At 40.1% G+C, this 17467-nt stretch overlaps 1 protein-coding gene across 1 annotated transcript in view; it reads left to right on the top strand.

The window, feature by feature from the left end:
• ERCC6 (ERCC excision repair 6, chromatin remodeling factor) overlaps positions 1–17467 on the top strand; it is a 76712-nt gene that overhangs the window by 32202 nt on the left and 27043 nt on the right. The window contains exons 7-8 of the mRNA XM_047760512.1: positions 5124–5282; positions 13673–13808. Coding sequence (XP_047616468.1) covers positions 5124–5282; positions 13673–13808 — 295 coding nt within the window. The remainder of the gene's footprint in view (positions 1–5123; positions 5283–13672; positions 13809–17467) is intronic.

The raw sequence follows: 17467 nt of genomic DNA, 5'->3' as shown, positions 1-17467 counted from the left end.
CAAATTAATATTTTAGGAATTACATGGTAGTTACCTGTGGGCCCTTAAGGTACTTGCAGCAATTTATTGCAAGTACAGATACTGTCAAATGAAATTTTAGCCACATGCTGTTCATTAAAATTAGATGATAATAAATTGACTAAAGTGTGCATTGGGTATGTTTGTAAACTGATGAATCTATGTGGACCTATCTCAGCAGACTGAAAGCAATACATTTAAAAGCCATCTACATCGTTATTTTTTGTTGTTGTTGTTCTTAGCAGTTTTAAGGAGCCAAACCTCTAATTTCTTAAGGCAGATTCATTAAGAAGAGTTGCCTATTAAAATCAATATGGGGGGGGGGTTACTTCTATGTTGAAGTAGAAAACTGTGTAGAGATGATTTTCTTAGTGTCTTATATTGTACCTAAGGGTATGATACTTTTGAGCTGGCTGAAGGTACTTCTAAGTATTTTCTGTAGATGTCATTCTGATATCAAAAGAGAAGATATAAGCAAACACCTTCAGGATTGAGTTGCTATTGGAAACTGACTATGTTTCCTATGTGAAGTGGCCTAGGGCTGCAGATAACCGGATGCTGCGTGATCAAGGCATGCCTGGAGCCTACAAGGCCTGGGTGCGTCTCCATGATAATGTAAATACTGAGCCCCACGAATGCAGTCTCATTCTTCCTGGGATTTACTTAACACAGTACTTTAGGAAGGCTTCTTCAATGCATATAGGAAGTTAAACCATTAAATAGCTTCTTTCTGTCTCTTGCATTATCACTTGTAGTTGGGTGCATGATTGGAACTTCTTTTCTCGAGACGGTTATGTTTAATCTCCTCTGTAGATTCAGCTGTCAGCCATACCCTAAACTTGTGCAAGATGTGTCCTAGATGTCTACCACTACCAGGCTTTTTATATTTCCTCTCGGAGAGCTTTTATTATAGTTTTAATTCATTTTTCTCTTGGGGTGGAGGGGACAAAGGTAGCAGTTATTTTATCCCACTAAACCTAAGAAAGCTAAATCCTAAAGGTGTGAGGTGTTTTGGTTGGGTTGCCATACTGGACAGAACTAGAGCGTAGTTCAAACGTGAATCTCTCTAGTAATTTTTGTAGACATTTTATAGCCTGGAGAGATGGCTACTCTGTTTATTGCTCCTCCCAAATGAAAATTAACTATGAAAAAGTAAATAAAGACAATATTTATTGGCAACTCTTCATCTTCTCTAAAGTGATTGCTTATTATGAAATAGGCCAAATAGTATCAGTGTTGTGCTAGCAAAAGGAATACCCAGCTTATAGATCAAATTGATTTAACAAAGTCAGGATACTTCTACATGTGTATTAAGTGATTTGGCAAATATCCCCAAGAATCAGGTTGAATGTGTATTTTTTCTGTACATTTGGAATTTTCTAGCAAATGAATTTCACAGTTAATAGAACCAAACTTTGCCTACCACAAGCACGTATGATTCAGTGTATTGATTATTAACCCTACTATAATTGGTGTAAATACAGGTTGTTATTTTTTTTAATTGCCTTAATTGCACATTCCTGGAAAGTATTTTGTTTTCATTTTTCATCTCTCAAAAACAAGATTTTAAACATTTCATAAATGTTATGAAACTTCTGTTCCTTTTCTTCTGCTATATGAAGAAAAATAATAGGATTGGTAGAATCTCTATTTTTCTTTCGTGATTAAGTTTTAGCCAGGCCAATTTAATTTTAAGCTGTAGATGTATTTTTACTGTATTTACCTCACTCTGTGGAATGAAATTAACAGGGTATATTTGTACACAAGGGAGTCAGCAGGTACACTTATCTATTTAAGTTCTATTTTCTGCAAGATCATGGTTAACTTTTAAAATTCTTTTTTGCAAATTTGCCCAGCAGATGTATTTGACTGTGTGATTTGGCTATCAAATGACAAAATTTAATCCTTGGCCCTTACTTTTAGCCAATACTAGTAAATGCAGTCTTGGGTGAATGTGACAATGCCCAGATATACCAGTTATCTGTGGTTATTTTGTGATACTTAAGGGTCATGGGAGATGCAGAGTGTAGTAATTTTTTTTTTTTTTTTTACTACTGTACAGTAGTGTGTAGAAGTCTTTAACGTTCCCTCAAGAGTAATTTTTTTTTCAGAGGTTCTGAAAACTGAATTCCATTGCTTGGATTTCATTTAAAGTATATAATTGTGGAGTTCCCGTCGAGGCGCAGTGGTTAACGAATCCGACTAGGAACCATGAGGTTGTGGGTTCGGTCCCTGCCCTTGCTCAGTGGGTTAACGATCCAGCGTTGCCGTGAGCTGTGGTGTAGGTTGCAGACGCAGCTCGAATCCTGCGTTGCTGTGGCTCTGGCGTAGGCTAGTGGCTACAGCTCCGATTTGACCCCTAGCCTGGGAACCTCCATATGCCGCGGGAGCGGCCCAAGAAATAGCAAAAAAAAAAAAAAGACAAAAAAAATAAAAATAAAATAAATAAAGTATATAATTGTTTTACAGTGTTTATTATTAGGAAATTAAAGCAACAGAACCTGAGTCAGTTAGTGGCACTGCTGGAGCCAGAACCCAGGCCACCCAGGTCCTCACCTGGTGATACCTGCCTGCCAGTCAGTGTGCTGGTGCAGCCTTGAGGGCCTCTGTGGAAAGAGAGAACCACTCTTCGCCATCTTTGTACAATGTCCCAGTCATGGTTGGGGATTTCCATGTAGTGATATGACTTACAGGGCTGCCTAATAGATATTTTTCCTTAAGTCATTTCTTCAGTGTTCATCATCTTCTTAAACACACAGTCATATCTGTTTGGATACTCTTGGAAATTACATTTGTGGATGAGGAAGCATCCAGCACACTGTCTCTGCCTAGAATCACAGAGAATGTGTCCCAAGAATCCAGAGGTCCTAACTCCCTTTGAGATACCATGCTGGTCACCATTTCTTATTCCTTTTATGATTTCTTGATTTTTCCTCTCTAGATTCTTCCCACTTTAAGGTGATTGGCCCCAAACAGAGAGAGGTGTTGGATCCCTGTTGGGTGGAGGCAGTGTGGTATAGTGGTAAGACGCTGGACTGACCACTGGGAGATTTTGGCCCCTCTTCTCCCAGAAGAGCTGGTCCCATGGTTGTTCTATACCTCAGTAGAAGGAGGCTGATTGACTAGAATTTAGTGATTCTGAATGTACATCAGTTTTTTGGAGAGCTTTTTGCTTTTTGGACTACATCTTTTTCCATAGCTGAGATTAGTCCAGTGTAACTCGTTCACAAGGTTTTTCATCCTCAGCACAGCTGACATTTTGGGTTGAATAATTTGTTGTTGTAGGAACTATTCTGTGCATTGTAGGATGTTGAACAGCATCTCTTGCTTCTACCCACTGGATAACATTTGCACTTTGCCAATTGTAACAACCAAAAATGTCTCTAGGTATTGCCATTGTCCCCTAGGGGGCAAAATAGGCTCCCCACCCCTTACCCCTGGTTGAGAACTGCTGGTCAGTATTGTCTCCAAAGTGGAATCACTTTGGAATTTTGGGGTTCTTTCCAGATTTCAGTTCTGGCTTGTTCTTTTTTTTTTTTTTCTAGCAGTGTGACCCTTGGCAAGTTACTTCACCTCTGTGCCTTCATCTCCTAACCATAAAATGGGTGGTTGTGAGGCTGTATCCAAACCACCTGGTCTGGTGCCTCCCTAGCAATAGGCCTCCTTGGTGATTGGTAGCCTTTATTTTCTGATTATATACCATGTGTTAATAGAATTTTTCCTTCATCCCAAATTAAATAATCTTTTATCCATACTAGACTTCACTGTGTTTGGCTTTTAAATCCTCTCCTCCAGGGTGCATACTCAGTGTATATATTATAACTAGCAAACTTAAGTGACAAAATTCTCAAAGTTTTCCTTATAAGATAGATAATCATGGCAATAGCTAGATTCATACTTGTGGAATAGATTTGCAAAATACTGGGGGAAAGTTAATTATAACATATTTACTAAGAGGAGTATAAAAACTAATTTTAACAAGAACTGAAATCCACGATGAGATTATAGGTAGATGTACCACGTACTAAAGAGTAGACATTGGGGCAGTAAAACAACAACAAAACCACCTTCTTTTAAGGTGAGCAGCTCATTAGCTTTGGGGTTTTTTTTGGAAAACAAAAAACAAAAAAACCCTTCAGATTTCATTGTCTTTTAAGTGTGTTTTGCTTTACATTTTTTTTTAACTTGGTATATAATCTTCATAGCATTCCATGATGTTGAATCTTTCTTTTACTCTCAAAAATTCCTTTTGCCTTATTCCTTTTTTAACTTAATTTTTAGATTATTGAATTAAAATACCATTGATAGAGAAAGGCAAATCCCAACTCTTTTTTCTTTTTAGAGGGGAATGTATTATTCCTCTTGGACCTGTACTCCTTATTTAAAATTTTAATAGCTCTGACCTTTTTGTATCTATGACAAAGTTCCTGAATCAAGTTCTTTAAAATATAAAAAGACCTTTGTGTTGTTGAGTCTTTAAACTATTTTTTTTTAACCTGCTGGTAATGTGACAGAATCATCTGTTATGTGCTAATTTTGTGAGCAGCCCTATTATTCAGACTTGTTAATGGCCTTAAAATTTAATTTAATTTTTCCTATAAAAAATACTATGATTTGCAAGTGACTTTTCAACAGTATATGAGGTAAATCATGGTGTTTTCTGTCCTGCTTTTGGATGCTGTTCAGATTGAAAAAGTAAATGTTTATGTGTCCTTTCATAGAAAAATTGTTGGACCTTTATATAACTAAAAATATTTGAGGTTTTTTTCTAGAAAGATATTGAATAAAAGATAATAAGTTTATGCTTGTTTACTAAGCTATTCCTAATGTTGAAAAAGAAATGAAATAGTCCCTAACTACCCCATCTATCAGTTTAATTAGAAATGTGTTAATGTTCTGTAAAGAAAAATTTGTGATTTTATGCCTAGGTAATCAAAAATGTATGACCTTATAAATATAATACTCATGTAAAACACACATCCGGCATGTTTCTCTGACTGGTACTAGAACCTCGCCAAATGATTAATTCATGAGTACTTTCTGTTATGATCTGTATTATCCACCATTTGCCATTTTCTTTTTCTTGTTGGTGTTTGTTGTTGTAGGTACCAGCAGACAGGTGTTAGGTGGCTGTGGGAATTGCACTGCCAGCAGGCAGGAGGAATTCTGGGAGATGAAATGGGATTGGGCAAGACCATCCAGATAATTGCCTTCTTGGCAGGTCTGAGCTACAGCAAGATCAGGACTCGTGGTTCAAATTACAGGCAAGTGCTCCTCTGCAGACTGTCAGTCTGTGGAGCTCAATTAATATTTCATCAGATGTATTGCTGTGGAGGAGGTCTTGTGAATTATTGATGACATTTCAATTACAATATTCCTTTAATTCTTTTAGTGGGGGACATCAAAGGAAAATTTTTACGAGACAATGGAGCTGTAGGGCAGGAGAAATTAAACATGTAACACTTTTAATGAATTCCAGGCATTGATGCTTCATTTTGCAGATGAGCCCCACTAGATATTTTGGGTCAATACAGTGTCTAAGGTTAGCATCTACAAATGGATTGTTTACAAACTCAATTATGTTAATATCAATAGTTTACACAATATGGAATTTTAAATTAGACATAATACCTTTAGTTCCATTTATTAAATTTTACATTAAAATATTTGTTCTGGCAGGAGACCAGGTGAGCATTACAGTAAGTACAAAGTCTGTTCATGGGGAAAGTTGAAGCTTTGGAGAAGCCATTCTCGTGAATTTCTTCTATAATCATTATACATGATAGCATTTAGAGATGGTGCTTTTTTTTTTCCCTTTCTAATGAAGTTACCTACTTGTCTGCTGACTGTGCTTTCTACTCCCTCTCCCAGTCTTTGAGAATTTTATAGAAATTTTAAAGCCAAAGTCTAAGTGACTATCTAAAATGCTAGAAAACTAATTTCAGGTTGTAATCTTTATTCTCGTTAGGAATTTAAATGAACTATTAATGCTTTAATATTCTGAAAGAATAATCGTTTAAACTGTGTTAGTTCTCTGTGGTAGAATTGAAGTACTTTATCTTGAAATCCAGGGAGCATTTCCATATTTAAGCTGTAAATTGGCTTTACGTAAATTAGTATTGGGAAAAACAATGCTAGGTAAATTGTGTGGGATGTTTGATCTTGAACCCAGTTAATCCAAGAGCTCCTTGGATTCCAATAGGCTTAGCTAATGAGTAACAGCAAGAGATTGACGGGATAGTTATGTCCAAGAAACCTCAGGCACTCACTAGCTGTGGTTTGGTGACCCCTTTAAAAGAGTGTCTATGTGCCTGAAGGCAGCAACAGCAGAGAGTTGCTGTCCTACAGTCTGGTTCATCAGCAGAGAGATGTTTAGTAGAGAGCCAAATACAAACCATAAGCCACTGAATAAAGACTTTTTTTTTTTTAAATCTTCAGAGTTTATTGCTTTGTTTTTATTCCTTTCTCCATTCATTAATTAAGCAGATCAGCACTTCCCGTGAGCAGTTACTTAAAGTTTTAGAATATTTTAGACATTTTTATATAACTATAGGAAGGGAAAAATAGATTTGCAGAGTTCTAAATACTGAATGTTCTATTATTACAAGGAAGCTGTGTTGAAGTGGAGCTTTTTCTTCAGATATTAGAATTCTGTTACATCGTGCATGAATACATTCCATCCGAACCATCTGAATGGAAAATTCACAGTTGAAAATGGGCATTAGCATTTTCTTATCTATGAATGCCATTAGTTTACCATTTAAAAAATGCTTTCTCTGTTCTGAAAAAGCTCTTTGGTTAGCTTGGCTCTCTATACCTCTTCTTGGGTTTTTTTGTTTTTGTTTTTTTGTTTCGATAACTAGAATGCTCCAAGCTACCCCAGGTAGTTTCTAAGACTGTCTTTCTTCCTTTAAATGATTTCTGGGATTTTCTTATTTCCCATCTCTTTGCTTCCTTTCCCTTCCTATTACCATGAAACTTGTGTGGAGTATAATACGCTGGGTCTGGGAAACCTAAAGTCATCCCTGCAGTGTAGTTTTGATCGAAAAATTAAAACATGCTCTCTCAAGTGGTGACAGTCCTACTAGGAGTGAAGTCAGGGCTAATAATGAGTAGCAGCTGTAATCAATTAACTATCAATGCACATCTCCTCTTTTCCATAATGAAATAGTGTGGCATGTTGGACTATAGCCCAGATCTTCTTTATTAAAATAGTATTGGTAGAAGTGCCTTCCCAGAATGCAGATATATATCATCCAAACAACTGGGATCTTTATGAATAGAGATGTACTGAGGAGCTTGGTCCCTTCCACGTGCATGTGCCAGAACAAATTGTGTAACATTTTTCTCATGATTTTATAGTATGTCCTCCTCTGAAACTAGGTGAATTTGGAGTTCTACTCTGTGTTTATGTCCTAAAGAAAAATAGATGAATAGTCAAACCTAAGTTCTGCATGAGCCAGCATTGTTTCATTGGCTATGTACATTTCCATTGAACGCTTGCAGGCTGTAGATTTTGGGGCCCTAATTTGAGATGGTCTTAGTGGTTCTAATTTCAAGGTCACCAAGTCATTGAAATTGTGTACGTCTCTGGGATGTCAAGAAGGAACTTCATGGTAAAAGACTTTTTAAAATTTTTGTTTCTTTTTTTTTATTTTTTTTTAATTTTAATTTTTATTTTTTGTCTTTTCATCTTTTCTAGGGCCGCACTCGTGGCATATGGAGGTTCCCAGGCTAGGGGTCCAATTGGAGCTGTAGCTGCCTGCCTACACGAGAGCCACAGCAACACGGGATCCAAGCCGTGTCTGTGACCTACACCACAGCTCATGGCAACGCCGGATCCTCAACCCACTGAACGAGGCCAGGGATCGAACCTGCAACCTCATGGTTCTTAGTCAGATTCGTTAACCACTGTGCCACGACTGGAACTCCTTTTGTTTCTTTTTATTTTGGCCATCCATAGCATGCAGAAGTTTCCAGCCAGGGATTTTTTTTTTCTTTCTTTTTTTTTTTTAGGGCTGCACCAGTGGCATATGGAGGTTCCCAGGCTAGGGCTCAAATCAGAGCTATAGCTGCCAGCCACAGCCACAGCCACAGCCACAGCCACAGCCACAGCCACAGCCACAGCCACACAGGATCTGAGCCACGTCTGTGACCTACACCACAGCTCACATCAATGCTGGATCCTTAACCCTCTAAGCAAGACCAGGAATTGAACCTGCGTCCTCATGGATGCTAGTCACATTCCTTAACCACTGAGCCATGATGGGAATGCCCCAGCCAGGGATTTAACCCATGCCACAGCAGCAACCCAAGCCCAAAAGTGACAATGCCAGATCTTTATCCTGCTCAGCTATCAGGAAGCTCCTGTTTTTTTGTTTGTTTGTTTTGTTTTGCTTTTTAGGACCACACTTGCAGCATATGGAGGTTCCCAAGCTAGGGGTTGGATCAGAGCTACAGCTGCCAGCCTATGCCACAGCCACAGCCATAGCAACACAGGATGCCAGCTGCATCTGTGACCTACACAGCAGCCTGTGGCAACACTGGATCCTTAACCCACTGAGCGAGGCCAGGAATCGAACCCACATCCTCATGGATTCTAGTCAGATTCGTTTCCACTGCGCCATAGTGGGAATCCCTGTTTTTGTTTCTTTAATATGTTTTATTGTGTATGTTTTTAAAAAGGGGAAAGTGAAGTTCCTGTTGTGGCTCAGTGGGTTAAGAACAGCTTAACCCACTGCAGCTCCAGTTCAACCCCTAGCCTGGGATTTTACATATGCCACAGGTGCAGCCCTAAAAAGAAAAAAAAGGTGAGGGAGAAGCATATTTACATGTGGTTATTATAAAAATCTGTACTGGTTGTTGTGTCTCCAGTTCATAATGTGTACACTATCTTCTTTTCACTTTGCCATTCATATTATAATAATAGGCCCCCTGAATTTTATGATAGAGGGGAAGTGAATTATTTACTTTTCAAATTTCAGTTAATACTTTGATATCATTTAGTAAATTCCTAATTACAAGTAAATGACAAGAAAAAGTTCATAAGATTTCAAAGGTGAAATATTTTTACTTTGTATTTCCTAGTAAATTCAAGGCTCTGAGTAGATTTCCATCCTGCAGGTTGAAATATTTGACCATAGAGCTATAGGCTTGTTGTAAACTCATTAGGTAATCAATGATAATCAAAGATGAAAGGAATTGTAGCCAGTTTGGTAATTGATGCTAATCATCCTCATACATTTAGCTGTTTGTTATGCTCTTCTCACCGGTATTGAGGGTTGGGAAAGGTGGTGCAGTTGATGTGACTGTTAATGGATTTGATTGCTCCTTCTGTGGTTCAGGGCAATCTAGGTATGCTCCTAGATTGCCACTCAGTGTGAAAACCTCCATACTCTTCTAATAGACAGAATGGCAGAAATTAAAGGGCATAATAAAGCCAGATGGATGTTCAGCCAGAATAAAATATTGGCCTCCAATGGCAGAGTGTGAGTCATCAGTTAGCAGTTGGTAGAAAGTGTGTTTTAAATGAGCAAAAATGCTATGTAACCTGTAAAAGCATATGTATGTATTCATGTCTCTTTGAAACTGAGTTTGTTTTTAAATATTTTAGATAGATTTTGATTGGTTGTTTCCTAATCCCTGCTAAGTGCATATTGGTGATAACTCTTTAATTCCCCTTGGAGGATAGAAAGAATGGGGCATTTAATCCTTTTTAGAAAGGAATATGGTCTTGGAAGGGGCCAGCAGAGTCATATTCCTTCAGGGAATTTGAGGGAGTGCCTGCAAATTGGAGGGAGACCTGCCCTTGGGGAGGAGCAGAGCAGGGTTTAGTTCTGTGGGAAGGGTCAGCCCCTGGCTTCTTGCAATCTGAGCCCATTCTGCGGAGCAGAGGGGCAGGGACAGTGACTGTAGCTGGAGGTTAAGAGGATTTAGAAGTGGATGGAGGCATTTAGTTACATTGGAGTATAAGGGTAAACTCCATTTAAGTCATGGCTTGTTATTCTACTAGAACTGCAAAGTACTTCAGTTGTACAGAAGATTATTTTTAATATTTCGAGTACTGTGTGATTTACTCTAATTGACAAAAAAAAAAAAATTAAGTTCAGGTATCATTTATTGAACTGTAGCAAGAAAATAAAAACCACCCATGATTTCCCAGCTCGGAGATAATGATCTCTTTTAACGTTGCAGTATAATTCCTTCCAGCCTTTAAAACGTTTTCCTTTAGTAAAGCCAGTATACATTCGTTACCTCTTGTGGTCTAGGCATGGAGATCATTAGAAGAGAGGCTGTCCCTATACCCTCAAGGAGCTTAGGAAGGATCTAACACGCAACTACAATAAGGGTGATACATGTTCTGACAGGTCCTAACTGGTGTGGGTGCTTCAAGGAAGGGTCCTTAACCTATCTGGAGAAAAAGGGACAGGGAAGGCTCTATAGAAGAAGCTGAGGGCTGAAGGACAGGTAGAGGGTGACTAGGTGAAGAGAGCAAGATGGGACACAGCAAAGGCCAAGAGGTCAGAGGAGTATGCACTTTGGAGGAGCTGAAGATGGCACTGGCTGGGGAGTGCTCAACTGGGTGGGGGCCCTGAGAGGTGAGGCTGAAGAGGTGGGCAGGGGTCAGATCTTCATGTTCTCAGATGCCAGGTTAAGGCATTCAAACTGTCCTGACAAACACGGAAAGGCTTTTAAGCAAAAGAATGAGGCATTCAGATTTTGAACTCTTAAAACGATCCTGCTAGAAAGTGCAGTCACCCAGGTAAGAGATGATAGTGGCCAGAAGTGCAGTGTTAACAGTATAGACGGGGAGACTGGGTGACTTTGAGATGGATTTAGAAGGTAGATATGACATGAACTTGGTACAGCTTCGATAAGGTGATCAAGAGAGGCAGACCAAGGAGGAGGCCTGGATTTCCAGTTGAGGTGCCTGGAGATAGGTGACAGTTCTTCCCATTGGATTACGAAACATGAAGGAGGGCCAGGTGCAAGGAGGATGACGTATGGTGCTGTGGGGACATCTAAGCCGAGAGATCAGCCAGCAGTTGGACGTCCAGGCGTATGGTATTTGACATCAGAAAAAAGATTGGGGCTAGAGGCTGAGATTTGCATCGTCAATGTAGAAAGAGTAATTGAAACTGTGGGGGTTAATGAGATAGCATGGGGAAGGTGTGTGCAGTGGATATGTGCATCCAGCTTCAGATATTTGGCATCCTTGTCGGGCAGAAAAAGGTAGGCTGCAGAGAGTGAAAGTTTAAAAAGTGCCGGTGACTCTGTGTCATCTGTCAGTCTTGGCTCCCTGTTGCCTTAGGTAGTACCAGCTGAGTGTGAGTCCAGTGCTGAGGAGAGTCCCATAGTTAGCTTGACTTTTGCTTGATTTTCATTTCATGCCCTGACTAGCACCCATCTCCCAGCAAGACCCAAGTGCAGCAGCTTTGTCCATGTAGGAGCATTGATGTAGTGGGGCTATGGGCTCAGACGAGAAAGGGCACCTGGGAGTTCCCGTCGTGGCTCAGCGGAAGTGAATCTGAGTAGCATCCATGAGGACGCAGGTTCGATCCCTGGCCTTGCTTAGTGGGTTAAGGATCTGGTGTTGCCGTGAGCTGTGGTGTAGGTTGCATACCTGGCGTTGCTGTGGCTGTGGTGTAGGCCAGTGGCTGTAGCTCTGATTCAACCCCTAGTCTGGGAACCTCCATATGCTGCAGGTGTCACCCTAAAAAGACAAAAAAAAAAAAAAAAAAAAAAGAAAGGGCACCTGTTCCATGGTAACGGGAGAGAAGGAGGGCAGGGTGCGTCAGATTCAGTCAGGTGCTGCCTATATGGAGGGTACACCATGTATCAGGATATTTTCACTGCAAGTAAAAAAAAAAAAAACCCTGGCCTCAAATTGGGTTAAATGTTCACAAAATGTGTGGTACACTTAAAAACCTACAGAGGGGAGGTAGGTTGTAGACACAGCATGATCAGAGCAGCTCAGTGATGTCATCAGGGGCTTCTAAAGCCGATTCTAGTGGTCATATCGCCTCACAAGTGCCAGTGGCTGTCAGGCTGTTTCCTTGTTCCTGTGCAGCAGGCGAAACCAACCCAGACCTTACCTGAGTTGAGCCAGCTCTTCTTCCTGGGCCCCTCAGTGGACTGCTGAGTGTTGCTGGGGGAGTGCTGTGTGCTGACAGGTCACAGGTGAACTGAGATTCTGGCTTCTCCCCTCCTCGCCACAGCCAGAGAGTGGTCAGTATCCTCCAGTACATGTCTAGGAAGGAAGAGGGGGTACCTGCACACGATTGTGGTTCTTTTTGGAAGGAGAGAGGGGAGAGATGGATGTTGAGACAGTGACTATGACCAGTTTACTGGCTCCTGGTGTGTAAGTGAATAGGAGTGATTCCTAAATAATTTTGTTTTTTAAAAGACTTATGAGCATTTTCTAGGCTTTAGATATTCTTCAAAGATGATTTTAATGGTTATGTGATATTCCATCTTATTTAGCAAAACTTAATAATATTTACTGTATACTGTTCTAAGAACTTTTGATATTGATTTAACCTTCATATAACCCTGTAAGAGCAGTATTATTTTTGTCCCCATTTTAAGATGAGATGCTGAGGTTCAGTTAGTGCGTGCAGAGCTGGGATTCAGACCCAGGCAGTGCTCCTCACCTAGCCTGTGCTGTCGTGAGGAAATGGGATGGTTTATTCAAGCCTTCTCTTATTTATAGACGTTCAGGAAGCGCCTACTTTCCCCATAATACAAATAATGCTACTGAAAGTATCCTGGTACACAGATATTTGTCCTGGGATTGCTGGGTCAACACATGCCTCTTGTTAGGACTCTTGCTACGCAGTGCTCAGCTGCTTTCCATGGGAACTGAGTAGGCTGCATTCCTTTAGGCTTTCTGGGTGGAACGGTCACTCCGATGCTCACCCACTGAGAGGTGAGCGGCATGATATAGCAAGAGTGGGCTGCAGTGGTTGGAAAACCAACTTGAGGCTTTGATCCATCTTCTGGTGACCATAGGGCCTTGGGCACACCAGCCCTCAGCAGCCCCAAACACTGCAGGATTTCAGTTCTGCTCACTTCCTGGGGCTGTGAGGAGGAAATCCTAGGGGTGAAGACTCTTAGTATACTCTAAAGCTTGGGACCAATTGAAATAGTCTTGTATTCACTTAGGCTACAATACACTGTATAATACTTGCAGTAATCTGTAATAGAAGAAGAGAGAGAAGTGTTTTTGTTACGGATTTTTTTTTTTTTTTTTTGGCTTTTCCTGTGGCATGTGGATGTTCCCGGGCCAGGGATTGAACCTGCACTATAGCAGTGACCTGGGCTGCTGCAGTGACAATGCTGGATACTTAATCCTCTGCAGCCACACGGGAACTCCTTTGTTAGATGATTTTTGTTTGTCTTTTACTTTGTTATAGACATTGTCTTTTCATGTACTAGCTGGTGTTTCCTCTTAACACCTGCCCCACTAATTGATGGGGTTGTAGGGTTTCACATAGTGGTTTTTATCCTCCAATAGCTTTTTCTTTCAAGAAAATGTCAGTAAAGTTCAGTAACTAGGATTTTCTTTTTGGACTGTTATGTGTTTTTTTGTCAGTTGATTGTCCATATGCTGCCATTCATGGTTGTCTTTTCTTCTTGGACATTTTGGTTGCAGGTTCGAGGGGTTGGGCCCAACTATAATCGTTTGTCCGACGACAGTGATGCATCAGTGGGTGAAGGAATTTCACACGTGGTGGCCTCCATTCAGAGTGGCAATTCTGCATGAAACTGGTTCCTTTACCCACAAAAAGGTAACACTACAGTATTATGGTACCTTTTTGTTTGTTTTGTTTTAAAGCTCTCTGCTTTGTTTTTGCTTTGATCCATGTATCTCTCAAATGTTTGTTCCTATGTTTGTTTCATGCATTTAAACTTATTGAGTTAATTTAGAACTCTGTATTTTCAGAACAACTAGGCTTTATCATTCTAACAGTCCATAGTGGTGATGAGACATGTTTGTTGTCCAGTAAAACACAACTGAGCACATGCAGGGTGCCACAAACTTGGTAGCTTGAGTAGGACTAGAAATCAGGGGGCTTATGTAGCATTTAACTGGCTGGATTTGGGGCATTATTGGCTTTACACAATTTTAGGAAAGTGGGTTCAAAATGTAATGTAATAGCTCTTAATTGGTAAATCCATTTGTTAACATGCTTTTAAAGTGTGTTTTTAATGAGCAAAAAACCAGCCTGCCATTTTGAGAATTTTATAGTTTGTAGTGTTGCCTTTTAGTTGGTTTTTGTTCTTTGAATCCTTGTTCACCATGTAAGTAGAATCACTGTTTTTTGAAATTTGCATTTCCTCACTTATTCGTAGTTTTAGCCACATCATCAAGAAGGAAGTTTTGACCTATTCTTATACGGGTAGCAATAGATAGTTTATATTAAGCTTTTGAAATTCTTATCTGGACTTACAATCTAGACTGTAAGCTCTGCAGGGTGGCCTCATTTTTTATTTTATTTTATTTTCCATGGCATATGGAAATTCCCAGGCCAGAGATTGAATTGGAGCCACAGCTGTGACCTACCCCACAGCTATGGCATCACCCGAACCTTTAACCCACTATACCAGGCTGGGGATTGAACCCTGCCGCCACATCACCCTGAGCTGCCGTGGTCAGATTCCTAACCTACTGCACCCCAGGGGGAACACCAACCCTTATCATTTTTGTATCCCAAGTGCTCTGTAGCTGAATAGACAACAGTTACACATTTTCACTGTGGGTTTGCAGGTTACTCTGTAGACAAGAAGTGGCAGTTTGTTGTGAGTTCTCTCTGTTCTGAGTTTCAGAGCACTTGAGCAGTGTCAGCTAAAAGAGCTGTCCAGCATTTGCCTTGCTCAGTTACATACATGTCAGCCACCAAAGTCCAGTGTCTGCAATTCTGCCAGCACCCCCTTTCCCCCAAATCCCCATTTTGTTCATGATCGCGATAGAAGTGAATCACGACTATCTCTAATTTGGTGGCTCAGTTTTGATGAGACGGAATCTTGCTTTTATTAGCTATTGTTAAAATCAAAGGATTTTTTTTTTTTTTTGGTCTTTTTTGCCATTTCTTGAGCTGTTCCTGCGGCATATGGAGGTTCCCAGGCTAGGGGTCGAATCGGAGCTGTAGCTGCCAGCCTACGCCAGAGCCACAGCAACGCAGGATCCGAGCTGCATCTGCGACCTACACCACAGCTCACGGCAACACCGGAACCTTGACCCACTGAGCAAGGGCAGGGATCGAACCCGCAACCTCATGGTTCCTAGTCGGATTCGTTAACCACTGTGCCACAACGGGAACTCCCAAAGGAATTTTAAATGATAAATGAAAGAGCAAATGAGTTGAAATAATTTAATGAAGTGGGGTAGCTGCCACAATCAAAAACAAAAAAAGACAAGTTATTTTGTGTTTAGCAGCATGAAAATAAGTTTAGATTGTTTTTCTAGTCAAACTAAATTGTTATCACTGTTCTGTTATCACCCTCATAAAACATTTTTTATTTCTTTTTTCACTTCCCTTGTCTATTGACATCTCTAATGTTTTGTATTACAGAACTCTGTAGTAGGATTCATCTGTTGGTGAATGTCTTTAAAAGGCATATTTTTCATGTTTATCTTTATTTTGCACTGGTGAATTAATACGTTTCATACCTATACCATATCATGGCTTACTTGCATTTCTGCTGTTATTATAGCCTGAAGAACAACCTTCATGTGAATGAAATATATTGACTAATTAATGGAAGTATAATTGACACTGGTCACTGTCTCTTTTCGTGAGACTTGCTTCCTTAACTTGCTTGGAGAATAAATTATTTCACTTTTGTTTATAGTTATGCCCCTTCTGAGGTGGTTTTGCACATACAGACACGTGCATACATATGCTTGCTCATAATTTTTTTAGTGCTTAACAGTTTACCAAGGACTTAACTTGAAGTTTCTTAACTTTTGAGGAAAAGCAGTAGACTTGTGTTTTTACGTTTGACCCTTAACTCTTTGGACAGTTCCTTTTCCATTATAAAGTACCCCAGATCGCTAAAGAGGTAAGCTGTAATGCAAAAGTTGAAAAGATGTTCTTTTGTATCTTTCAAACCAGACTCTCCATTTAGAAACACAATCAGGAATTCCTTGGTGGCTCAGCAGGTTAAGGACCTGGCATCACTGTTGTGACTCTGGCTCTGGTTACTGCTGTGTGTGGTGCAGGTTGGATCTCTGGCCCAGGAACTTTCTATATGCCATGGGTGCAGCCAAAAAAAAAAAAAAGGCAATTTATTATTAATGTATTAATGTTAATATCAGTTTATCATTTGTGATGCCAATGTGTTGAAAATGTGTTAATTCCTCTGCACAAACCTTGTTAGTAACACCTCCCAGGTCAGAACTCTGGCTTCTGGATTAAAACACCAAGTGGCATTTGATTCCTTTGCTCCTTCCTTTTATATTTGTGTATATAGATCTTTGTCCCCACCCTATGCACTCAGTTAGCTTACAGGTGTGTGTCAGATTGTAAGAGAGTTTACATTTCTTTTTCTTTTCTCTTTTTAGGGCCACACCTTTGGCACATTGAAGTTCCGGGCTAGGGGTCAAATCCGAGCTGTAGCTGCCAGCCTATCCCACAGCCATAGCAACGCCAGTCACATCCAAGCTGCATCTGCAATCTATACCGCAGCTTGTGGCAACGCTGGATCCTTAACCTACTGAGCAAGGCCAGGGATCAAACCTGCATCCTCATGATTACTGGTCGGTTTTTAACCTACTGAGCCACAACAGGAACTCCGAGTTTACATTAATCACAATTCATTCCCACCAACAGTGCAGGAGGGTTCCCTTTTCTCCACACCCCCTCTAGCACTTGTTATTTGTGGACTTATTAATGATGGCCATTCTGACTGGTGTGAGGTGGTACCTCATAGTAGTTTTGATTTGCATTTCTCTAATAATCAGTGATGTTGAGCATTTTTTCATGTGCTTGTTGGCCATCTCTATGTCTTCTTTGGAGAAATGTCTGTTCAGGTCTTTTGCCCATTTTTCAATTGGGTTTTTGGCTTTTTTGCTGTTGAGTTTTGTAAGTTGTTTGCTTATTTTAGAGATTAAACCCTTGTCAGCTGCATCGCTTGAAACTATTTTCTCCCATTCTGTAAGTTGTCTTTTTTTTTTTTTTATGGTTTCCTTTGCTGTGCAAAAGCTTGTCAGTTTGATTAGGTCCCATTGGTTTATTTTTGCTTTTATTTCTGTTGCTTTGGGAGACTGACCTGAGAAAACATTTGTAAGGTTGATATCAGAATGTTTTGCCTGTGTTCTCTTCTAGGAGTTTGGTGGTGCTTGTCTTACATTTAAGTCTTTAAGCCATTTTGAGTTTATTTTTGTGCATGGTGTGAGGGTGTGTTCCAGTTTCATTGATTCACATACAACCATCCCATTTTTCCA

The sequence above is a fragment of the Phacochoerus africanus genome, chromosome 15 (genome assembly GCF_016906955.1).
Source record: "Phacochoerus africanus isolate WHEZ1 chromosome 15, ROS_Pafr_v1, whole genome shotgun sequence".
NCBI lineage: Eukaryota > Metazoa > Chordata > Mammalia > Artiodactyla > Suidae > Phacochoerus > Phacochoerus africanus.
The sequence above is the reverse complement of the archived record's forward strand: the minus strand, read 5'-3'. Positions and strand labels throughout refer to the sequence as shown.